The 12249-nt window shown below is 38.0% G+C and overlaps 1 protein-coding gene across 12 annotated transcripts in view; it reads left to right on the forward strand.

Annotated features, from left to right (window-relative positions):
- ganc (glucosidase, alpha; neutral C) overlaps positions 1–12249 on the forward strand; it is a 43744-nt gene that overhangs the window by 3252 nt on the left and 28243 nt on the right. For 5 of the 12 annotated variants that reach the window (XM_021467473.3, XM_003200376.7, XM_073927768.1 and 2 more), the window contains exons 4-7: positions 586–713; positions 810–986; positions 2717–2741; positions 2829–2895. In XM_021467473.3, coding sequence (XP_021323148.1) covers positions 586–713; positions 810–986; positions 2717–2741; positions 2829–2895 — 397 coding nt within the window. Of the gene's footprint in view, positions 1–585; positions 714–809; positions 987–2716; positions 2742–2828; positions 2896–6022; positions 6166–12249 lie in introns of those variants that run through there. The other 7 variants (XM_073927762.1, XM_073927763.1, XM_073927765.1 and 4 more) reach the window with 4 other exon arrangements.

The raw sequence follows: 12249 nt of genomic DNA on the forward strand, positions 1-12249 counted from the left end.
TGATTTTAAAAATATTTTTGAAACAGACTTGTGCTTGACAAATGAAATTAAATATGTAGGATAATGGATATCTTCAGTGGAGTGTGTACAACACCATTTCCTTATCCACGAAAGAGAGAAAGAGAAAGTAAAGAGGCAGATTGGAGGAGGCTCATTCTTTATTCTTGCGCTGCAGATGGTCTGTTTTATAGTTTTCTCGCTAGTGAAGTGTTTAGTTATTCCACTTACAAACTCCACCATGTAAATAGCAAAAGCGCCATGGCGCGACGCAACTGACTCTTAAAGGTAATGGGAGATGAGACTCTAATTGGTTTATTCTTGAAACACAGCAATAACTCATTAAGAGAATAAGCATAACCCATATTAGACCTGGCACAAAGTGTATTTTTCGTTCCTTAAAATAGCAAAAGTGGATTTGGACATGCCCTTAATGCTTTGCGCCCTGCGCTTTAGACTTTGCACCTAGCTCGTTAAAATAGAGCACTAAATAAGTTAATGTTTTTGGTGAACTATCCCTTTAAATGATCTCCATATTTGCAGTCGTTTGTGCATTTTCAGTGAATTCAAACTATTTGCGTTTCACAGGACCGACTGTCTCTTCAAATACGGGCAACTCAAAATGGTACCATCCGAGTGTCTATTGATGAGCTACAGCTGGTTAAACCACGCTACCAGGTTTCAGATGTTCTGGTTGGAGAGCTGAGATATGAGCCGTAAAGCATCAACTCTATTCTCCTCCACAGGATTTGCACTTCATTTATATTTCCAGATCTGCTGCTTCCAGTCATTCATTTTAAATTCTTTGACAGGCTGAGAGTTGAATGGAAGAAAGAGGACTGTGTATGTTTGACGTGGGGTCTGGGGCAGTACCAGCTGCTGGCTTTTTTTTCCCCATTCAAATTGGAGATTTCCTGTGCTGGCGAGGAGATTGTTACTCTCAACCCAGGAAATAAACTCTGTTTTGAAACTCTGCAAGATCCAGCTAGGTATAAGAAATTGTACTATTGTTTATATTGACTTAAAGGGATAGTTCAAAATGAAAATTCTGCCAACTTCTAATTATCCTCCACTTGTTCCAAACCTGTTTGAGTGACTTTTGTCTGATAACGCAAAGGAAGATATACTGAATATTTGTTTTTGGAAAAAAAGACAGCCGTTGATTTTCATAGTATTTTTTGTTCCTCAGAGTTCCCATGATTCTTTACAGTCCTTGAAAGTACTTGCATTTTAGACATGGATTCTAGGGCTGGAAAGTACTTTAAAACTAACTCAAGTCCTTGAAAGTGCTTGAATCAAAATTGACATTAAATTAGTTTATGATATTGTTTCAACAACTGTTTCAACAGAAAAAAGAAGAAATTCTCAATTTAAAAATCTTAAATTTAAATCTTGTACAAGGACTATGATAAATAATGCACATTTTGTCAATATTTCGGATACTACATTTGAATATTACTAGTATTTAATTCAACAAATTTGATTAAAGTTCTTTGAACGTGGCTGTTTATGATCTAATTTGTTTTGAAAATGATATTTATAAATATTTAAAACATAAATACACTGCAAAACAAATCTGTAATTTTACGGTTTATTTTCGGGAGCTGGAGTGCTGGAAAAAAAGTAAAATAACGGGCAATAAATTACAGAAATTTACCGTAAAATAACTGATATTAAATTACAGAAATTTACCAGAATTTTAAATGTAAAGAAATTTAGATAATTTATTATCCGTTAATTTACAGTAAATTTCTGTAATTTAACAACTGTTTTTTTTATGTTTTTTTTTTCGACACTCTAGCTGCCGAAAATAAACTGTAAAATTACAGATTTTTTTTTTTACATTGTATGCTTTTTTATTCACATTTTTATGTAAATATTAAGTGTAAGCAAAATGTTGGTGGTGTGAACTGCAAATGTGCTTGATTTGAAATTACACTGGAAAAAATCTTCATCATTCATCCAATAAAAAAAAAAGTAAGGTAATCTAACCCAATGAAAAATAAATAATTTACCTTAAACAATATTTTCTATCTTCATGAAAACAATTGTATATAAGCCGGTACAATGCATATTTGTCTTGTTGAAGAAAGTCAATTCATTTAAATTCTTTTTTTTTGTTTCAAACAAGAAGATTTAGTTTTGAACAAAACAAAAATTCCCATAAAATGTTTATTCATCCAATCTTAAAAAGTAGGGTAATGATTTCCCATCTAAATTTGATCACTCGAGGCAATGAAAAATAAATCATTAGCTTAAACAATAGTTTTAAGTCCATACAAGTACAAAGCAGAGTTTCTGTTTAATGAGCATATGCTGGCCTGTGTGAATAACTTTACAATTTTATATTGGTCAAAACAAATATCTCTCACTTCAGCTCTTAATCAAAAAACATGTTAACATATATTATTGAAAAGTATATTACTTGAAAAATAAAGCAAATAATATTAAGCTGAAATGAAAGATATTTTTTTAATTGAATGAAGTACTGCTCGAAAGATTTTTCAGTGTAAAGGGGTTTTAAAAAGTCCTAGAATCTGCTGTTCATGAAAGCCTTTCCTACACTGGATGTCAACGATTGGTGATTTCTAACTGTCTTCAGCATATCTTCCTCATAAATGTTTAAAACCGCTTGTGGCAGAAAGTGGTGAAGGCATTTTCATATTTGGCTGAACAATCTATTTGGGAATGGCTAAAGATATACATTTTTTCCATATAGCAGGTCATCTTCAAATTCATCTGAGGTAAGTTTATACAGCAAACTTTAATGTAAGGATGTAATATTGAGATTTGTTTTCTCATGTAACAAACTATATTCTTCTGTCTTAAAGGGAGATGAAAATTGCTGCGGGCTGTGGAAGGAAACATTCAGACAGTTTGAGGACATCAAGGCAAATGGTAATTAATTGCAACATACTGAATACTTAATCAGTTAATTATAAATAACTTTTGTATTTTATGTACAGTTGAAGTCAGAAATATTAGCCTCCTGAATTATTAGACCCCCAGTTTATTTTTTCCCCCAATTTCTGTTTAACAGAGAGATTTTTTCAACACATTTCTAAACATAAAAGTTTTAATAACTCATTTCTAATAACTGATTTATTTTATCTTTACCATGAAGACAGTAAATAATATTTGACTAGATATTTTTCAGGACACTTCTATACAGCTTAAAGTGACATTTAAAGGCCTAACTAGGTTAATTAGGTTAACTAGGCAGGTTAGGGTAATTAGGCAAGTTATTCTATTACGATGGTTTGTTCTGTAGACAATCGAAAAAAAATTTAGCTTAAAGGGGCTAATGATATTGACTATAAAATGTTTTTTAAAAAATAAAAAATTATTATATTATGTAAATGCAAACTTTTGTTTTGAATGTGATTAATCATTAGACAGTAGTACTTTTTAGATGTAAGTGAATAAAATAACTAGTTACACTTCATATAAGTTTTGCATATCATTTTATTTTAGGTGGCTCTTAAATGGTTTCTGTCATGCTTACATAAGTTCTGGTCTCTAACAAGTTTGCTTTTAGTTGGTTATTCGATGCTTTAATGACAGGGTGTGGTGTCATAACTGTGTGGTTACAGTTACTGTATGTCTGCTGGACTTTGGCCAGAGCTCATATTCCTATCATACAAGGAAAATCCCTATCATTGGTTGACAAAAATCATTTCAATATTAATTTTGTTTGATCTGGAATGTCATTATAGGACCAAAAAAAGGACTTTATATATATATATATATATATATATATATATATATATATATATATATATAGTAACTGTATATATGTGAATTGCTGTTTACTTTAAACTTATAAATATATATTTATATTGTTCAATTATAATGGTAAAATAATATATATTTTTTGTCAAATAATTTTGTGGCTCAAAGGTATCGGTTCAGGCACCGCTTTGGCACCGGTACCATTTTAAAAGTATCGATTAAGTATCGATAAGTATCGATTATCGGTATTGAAATAACCCCATTGCATTATGAACCTTGCAAAGTTCGAAAAGGTGACTTTTGTTTTATGTTTTTAATTGTTTAAAGTTATATATAGTTGGTGTTTTATATATGGTGCAAAAACCTTGAAATAAACTGTATTTTCTGTTACTTTACAGACTAAATTCTCTATGTATTATTTTGTAAAAGCGTTAAATTATTCTAAACTACTAAAATGTCAGAAAAAAGTCCCTTTGTTAAACTGTAGAACTGTCCACATTCAACATCAAAAGTCAACAGAGCAGAGATCAAGCTCCCATCTTGCAATTCAGAGCCATAAATAAATGCAAAACACTTGTGAATTACAAAATATGGAAGCCATTAATTAACAGATATATTTTTTACAGTGCTGTGTTAAGTGTTTTTTATTTTATTTTATTTTTTTTAACAGCTGCTTAATACAATCCATTAAACCAGTGGTCACCAAACTTGTTCCTGGAGGGCTGGTGTCATACAGATTTTAGCTCCAACCCTAATCAAACACACCTGAACAAGCTAAGGTCTTACTTGGTATACTTGAAACATCCAGGCAGGTGTGTTGAGGAAAGTTAGAGCTAAACCCTGCTGGGACACCGGCCCACCAGGACCAGGATTGGTGACCCCTTCATTAAACAGTTGTATATAGTATATAAATGCTTTCAGCTTAACCAATTCCAGAGGTTGTCAAATCCCATTTAATCATATTGCTTGCTGACCATCTTGCTAACACTCATGTGGTCCATTGCTCTAGGTCAACCACAAAAGACCAGCTGTTCTCCACTTACAGACCTGCGCATGATTGTTCTTTGACATGTTTTGAGAAAATAGACCATAACATGAAATTCACAATGTGCTGTATTTTACCAAAACACACAGATTATGATTGAAGTCATAGTTACTCACAACCTTTTTGCCTGAGTTACCACTATACTACCACTCATAACACCCATCCAACCACCCACTTTTTTTTTTTTTAAAGATTTATTTATTAGATTTTTTGACAGTTAACAAACAAAGTAAAAAGAGAAAATAACAGTACAAACAGAAAAAAATAAAATAAAAAAATTATATATATATATATATGTGTGTATATATATATATATATGTGTATATATATATATATATATATATATATATATATATATATATATATATATATATATATATATATATATATAACAATACAACATTGATTAAAAAAAATAAATAAATAAACCATACTATAACCCTCATATTGTGCGACACACAGTATATGACATGCATAAACACTATATGATGTGCATAATTTTCAAATTGAGCATATAAACAGGTCTGTACCAGACGTTGAGGTTGACAGCATGGTGTATTAAGTAAAATAAACAGTAATAATAAAATAAAATAAAATAAATAAATGGAAAAAAAAAATAGAAAAGAAATAAAAAAAAGCGAGAGAAAGGGGAATATGTAATAAACTAAATAGGCTGGGGGGTGGCAACCATTCACTCCACAGTAATTGCCTCAAGTCTCAGAGATTTGACATGTTCCAAAAATGGCAACCAAATATTAGAAAATTTGACCACTGAACCTCGAAGACTATGTTTAATTTTTTCTAATTTAACAAAAAATGAGGCATCTTTAATCCACTGAGTATGGGATGGGGGTTGAGGAGACTTCCACTGCAACAAAATGCACCGCCTAGCTAATAATGACAGAAAAGCTATTAATTCAGAAAAATAAAATAGCAACTCACAGTCAGGGGGGGAACTCCAAACAGGCAAATTAACGGAGAAGGATCAATATTAATAGATGTAATTGCTGAAAATGAATCAACAACCACCCACTTTTTACATATTTAAATGACACCTTTGGTGAAAAATCTACTTTTCAAGCTGTTTGGACAGACATATGTGTTTATATAATATATAGACCATCATATTGGGATGATATAAACACACCCAGTCCTTTTTTTTTCGATTTAACAACATAAAAACGGTGGAACAATTGGAGCGTTTTTCAGATTGACCACCACTTGACGTAGGAGTGCGGTCCCCCGCCCACCGAATTGATTGACAGCTGCGTAACGTGTCCTGGTAGTCACGTGTATAATCATATAAACAAGACAGGACATGCGCGACCGGGAATAAAAGGTCTGTTCAGTTTGCTAGGATGATCAATCGTCATCAGATGTGATCAAAAAGAGTGAGTTTTACAAGTTTAAAATGTTTCAACAGTGCATGTGTGTAATGAATTACAGCGATTTACGTCAGCTTTACTTCATCAGCACAGCTGCGTGTCAGAACAATTATGAAAGAAGACGCTTCAATCGCGGTTTGTGGAGGTTAAATCAGGTTTATTTTGTACATTAACCTAACAGATATCCATACAGCAGTGGAGGTTAGCCTGTATCCTGTCACATTTGCATGCAAAAAAAATGCAAAGCTAAACGCGCTGTCTGTATGTATCTGCGTATCGTGTCCGTGCTGGGTATGCGCGTCTGTGTGTGTGCGCGTGAACTTTGTAACGATAGTGTGTGTGACTCATTGTTGTATCTTAACACAACAAATGCATCAAATACTCATTGGTAAAGTTCTTACTGTACTGTAGGGAGGTGTGATGGCCAGTGTGGTGGCCACACATTGAGAGTGAGGCATGCACGCACACATACACACACACACACACACACACACACACACACACACACACACGTTATACTTATTCATTTAAGATTATTTATTGGTCACAGTTCAGTTATTGTGTTTATACATTTTCGTTTCATTCATATCTGATTTAAATAAGACTCATACACTTTCAGTTTCTCATTACCTTTCTTTATTATTCACAGTACATTTATTACTATTTTGGGTGCACACAAAATCAGTTATCTGTACTGTATGTTTTGTTAATTTAGTTTTCTTTTGAGTTTAAGTTACCGTGCTGCAGTGCCGACGAGGAACAGAGTTTCCGGGTGTGGTCCGCCCAACTAAAGGTCCGACGTGCCGCAAGATGCCGTCTTTTGGTTCCGCCTGCCGATACCATTGGCTTAATGGCTTGGAGGGAGAGCTCATGTTTAGTTTAGGTTCAATAATGATTTGCAATGTTTGTTTATTCAGATTTATATTTAGTTTTGCCTTATTTATAGTTTATTTAACTTTATATTTAGATTTGTATTTAGATGTTTGGCTTAGTTTATTGTATTTGTAAATTGTATGTTTTTGTCTCCCCCTTCTTGTTTAATGTGGACTAGTCCCTGTGCTATAAATGTGGTCTGTCTTGTCGTTTCATGGAGTTCTGTTTTTGGTTTAGACATGATTTGTTTGGTTTGAACTCAGTTTGTTTTCCTTGTTTAATTTATTGTTCTTTCAATTGATTTAATTATTTAATTAATTTATTTTTGAACTTTTTGTGATCCTTTTTGACTTTATTAAAAATAATTATTTTTGAAAATCTTCTTTTTTTGAATGCCCCTTACTGTACGTGCTGGCTCGGTCCCTCACAAGTGGTGTCAGAAGTGGGATTTTGCCAGTAGGGGGCAGAGTTTTTTTTTCCTTGGTGAACTTTCTGGGCCATGAACCGAGGAGGACGAAGAGGAGCCCCAAAGGCTGTTTCAGTGGAGCAACTGGATGAAGTTGCACAAGAGCTGGGGGATGAAGAATTACAGGAGGTGAGAGAATTTGATGTGGAGACTGAATGCACTGAACCAACAATAGCTGACTTGACAGGCTTGTTGAGAGCTCACATGGCAAAAATGGAGGCTCAGGAAGCACAAAGGATTGCAGAGCTGGCCCAGCAGGAACGCCGATTCAAAGCTCTCCATCATCAGTTTGGCCTGTTGCAGCTGGAGGTGCAGGCTCGCACCACTCCTGTTCCAAATACTTTGGTAACATCTCAAGATGATTTGGATCACCCAGATGAGGGTGCTGGTCCAAGTAGGCCATTATCTCAGTCAAGTACCTGTCGGAGAGAGGGAGCTGAAGCCCGTGATACAGGTCAGTGCCAACCTAAAGAGCCTAAATTGGAAAAGTTGTCTGATGGTGATGATGTTGAACATTTCCTAATTACTTTTGAGAGAATGGCAGCAGTTTGCCGATGGCCAAAAGAGGAGTGGGTATTTCATCTGATTCCCCTTCTGACGGGTAAGGCCCGGGCTGCTTATGTACACATGGATGTTGATGAATCTTTGAATTATGATGAACTTAAATCTGCAGTATTAAGGAAATATGACATCAGTCGAGAAACCTACAGGCAGAGGTTTCGGTCTCTTGAAGTAGAACACCTTGAAAGCCCTAAAGAACTATATGTGAGGTTAAAAGAACTGTATGGGAAATGGATGCAGCCAAAAAGTAAGTCTATTGAAGAAGTTGGTGAAGTGATCATTCTTGAACAATACTTGAGAATGTTGTCTCCAGAGCTACAGGTGTGGGTACGAGAACATGATCCACAGTCGGCTTCACAAGCGGCAACACTGGCAGATGTGTTTGTGGCAGCACGTCAGAGAAATCAGTCCTGGTGGTGGAAATCCAGCCGAGATGACCGGAGAGCAAATCCCCCCCAGCAGTCTATGAGAAACTTCCCTGGTGCTGGTAAGCCTCCTGGAGGAGGGCCTGCATTTGTCAATGCTCCTAAGAATTATAGGAAAATGCCAATATGTTACCTATGTAATCAAGAAGGTCATACCAAGCCCATGTGCCCTAGAAATGTAATCAAGAATACTCACCTGTGTTATGTGCCCAGGCATCTTGCAAAGCCAGCCCCTAAAGCTGAACGCTCACCAGCAAGCACCACTGTTGAGATTAATGGAAAGGAAATGATTGCTTTGGTTGATACCGGGAGTGATCAGACTTTGGTACACATGAAGTGCATTTCTCCAGCCCTCCTTCGCTACACCAACCTTAAGGCTGTCCGCTGTGTGCATGGTGATGAAAAGTTGCTACCCACCGCAGAGGTCTATCTGAAGGTGAGAGGTCAGACTTACTTCTTGGAGGTCGGTGTAGCTGACAACCTACCTTTCCCTGTAGTCTTGGGGCATGACCTGCCAGTACTGTGGGACTTATTGCAGCCACCATCCACCTGTAACATGGTTGTTACTCGAGCCCAGAGCCATAAGAGAGACGAAAGTAAAGAGTTGCTTGCTACGCTACCATTCTTTGATGCAGAAATCGATGGCTCAACTAAACCTAGGAAATCCAGACGACAGAAACGGTTTGAGAAAATCCAATATAATGCTTCCGTAATGCCTGTTAAGTTTGCTGAATTCTCACCCAAGTTTAAGCTGCCGGTCAACATTGTGCAGATGCAACAAGAGGATGCCAGTCTTGTTCCTTATCTGGAGAGAGCAAAGCAGGAGGATGGAAAAACTGTTGATGGAGAGACAAAGGAAAGATTTTGTATGTACCAGGGTCTACTATATCGTCAGATGGGACAAGTGACACAACTGGTGGTACCACAGTGTGTCCGAGAAGTTATCCTTACTCTGGGTCACTCGATTCCTTGGGCTGGCCACCTGGGGAAACGTAAAACCATCGCCCGTATCAGAAAACACTTCTATTGGCCTGGTCTGAACTCAGAAGTAGCCCAGTACTGTAAAACCTGCCCTGAATGTCAAAAAGTGTCCTCTGACTGCCCAAGGCGGGTCCCTCTCCAACCACTGCCACTCATAGGCACTCCATTCGAAAGACTGGGAATGGACATAGTTGGACCAGTGGAGAAAAGTCGTTCGGGTAACCGATTTATGGTTGTAGTGACTGACTATGCCACTAGGTATCCTGAAGTGTTTCCCTTAAGGTCAGTTAAGGCCAAGTACGTGGCTACCTGTCTAGTGCAACTGTTCTCCAGAGTTGGCTTTCCAAGTGAAATTCTAACCGATCAAGGGACTAATTTTATGTCGAATCTTCTGAAGCAGGTCTATAGGTTGCTGGGCATCAAGAGTTTGAGAACCACTCCTTATCATCCCCAGACAGATGGGTTAACCGAAAGATTTAACCAGACGTTAAAGCAGATGCTACGCAAGTTTGTTGGTGAGTTTGGTACTGATTGGGATCAATGGCTCCCATATCTTTTGTTTGCCTACAGGGAAGTGCCACAAGCCTCCACTGGATTTTCCCCGTTTGAGTTGCTTTATGGTCATGAAGTCAAAGGTCCCTTAGCATTACTCCGAGAAGTTTGGGAGGGAAACCCACAGAGAAATGATGAAACTAATGTGGCATCCTATGTGATTCAGATGAGGGAACGTTTGCAAAAGATGTCTGCACTAGCTCAGTCTCATTTGGCAGAAGCTCAAACACGCCAGAAAACCTGGTACGATCAATCTGCTCGGGAGCGGCAGTTTAAGCCCGGTCAGAAGGTACTCGTGATGTTGCCCAGTCATGAAAGTAAGCTGCTTGCAAAATGGCAGGGGCCGTATGAAATTAAAAGGAAACTAGGTCCTACCACCTATGAAGTTGCTCTATTTGACCATGCTCATTCTACACGTACTCTGCATATAAATTTGCTTAAAGAATGGTTTCCTCGTCCTCCTGAATCTAGCCACAGCTTGATGATCCGGCAAGTCAAAGAGGAGGATGATTCTGAAGTATTTCTGCCTCAGTCAGCTCTAGGAGATGTGGATCTGAGTCACCTGTCCTCACAGCAACAGCATGAGGTGAGAGAAATTTGTTTACCAGAAGTCTTCTCAGAATACCCTGGCTTTACCACCTTGATTGAACATAATATTGAGTTGAAACCCGATGCTGTAGTTCGAAGAATGAGTTACAGGGTCCCTGAACGTCTCCAAGAAGCGCTGAAAGAGGAGGTGGATCTGATGCTGAGGCTGGGAATTATAGAGCCCTCTAAAAGCGAGTGGTGCCACCCTGTGGTCCTTGTTCCGAAAAAGGATGGGTCAATAAGGTTTTGTATAGACTTTCGTTACCTCAACTCCGTGACCAAGTTTGATGCTTACCCTACTCCACGAATCAGTGATCTCACTGATCGACTGGGCACCTCAAAGTTTCTAACCACCATTGATCTTTCAAAAGGTTATTGGCAGATTCCGTTGACACCACAGTCCAGAGAACTCACTGCGTTTAAAACACCCTGGGGCCTATTCCATTTTAAGGTTCTAGCCTTTGGACTGCATGGGGCACCGGCCAGCTTCCAAAGACTAATGGACCAGGTACTGCAAGGACTACCATTTACAGCGGCTTATCTGGATGATATTGTGGTGTACAGTGACACATGGCAGCAACATCTGCAGCATCTCCAGGAAGTTCTGCAACGCCTTCAGGCAGCCGGCCTGACAGTTAACCCTCAAAAGTGTACCATTGCAAAGGCAGAGACGGAGTACTTGGGGTTTGTTATCGGTAAAGGGGTGCTCCGACCCCAGGTGGAGAAGGTACGGGCCATTGAAAAGTGTCCACAGCCACAAACTCGTAAGGAGTTAAGGTCCTTTTTGGGTATGGCTGGGTTTTATCACAGATTTATTCCCAACTTTTCTGGGCGGGCTGCAGTATTGACAGACATGGTAGGTTCAAGGAGTCCCAATCAGCTGAAGTGGACCCAAGAAACTGTTGCAGCTTTCCAAGATCTCAGAAAGGCCTTGAGTAAAGATTCTGTCTTGCATAACCCTGATTTCCACCAACCCTTTGTTTTGCAAACTGATGCTTCAGATCGAGGCCTGGGAGCTGTATTGCTACAGGGCAGCCCTGACACTCGACGCCCAGTGGCCTTCCTGAGTCGAAAGCTCTTCCCCAGGGAAGTTCGCTACTCTATTGTGGAAAAGGAATGCTTGGCTGTGAAGTGGGCCTTGGACTCTTTGAAGTATTATCTGCTAGGCCGGGAGTTTATACTGGAGACTGATCATAAAGCTCTACAATGGCTTCAAGAAATGAAAGATACCAACAGTCGTATTACCCGCTGGTACCTGGCCATGCAGCCCTTCCGGTTTATTATCAGACATGTCCCTGGCAAAGAAAACCTTACGGCTGACTACTTGTCCCGATGTGCCAGTGACATTCCCGAAGGGAGGGAGTATGTGATGGCCAGTGTGGTGGCCACACATTGAGAGTGAGGCATGCACGCACACATACACACACACACACACACACACACACACACACACACACACACACACACGTTATACTTATTCATTTAAGATTATTTATTGGTCACAGTTCAGTTATTGTGTTTATACATTTTCGTTTCATTCATATCTGATTTAAATAAGACTCATACACTTTCAGTTTCTCATTACCTTTCTTTATTATTCACAGTACATTTATTACTATTTTGGGTGCACACAAAATCAGTTAT

This window comes from Danio rerio, chromosome 17 (genome assembly GCF_049306965.1).
Source record: "Danio rerio strain Tuebingen ecotype United States chromosome 17, GRCz12tu, whole genome shotgun sequence".
In the NCBI taxonomy this organism is placed as follows: Eukaryota; Metazoa; Chordata; class Actinopteri; order Cypriniformes; family Danionidae; genus Danio; species Danio rerio.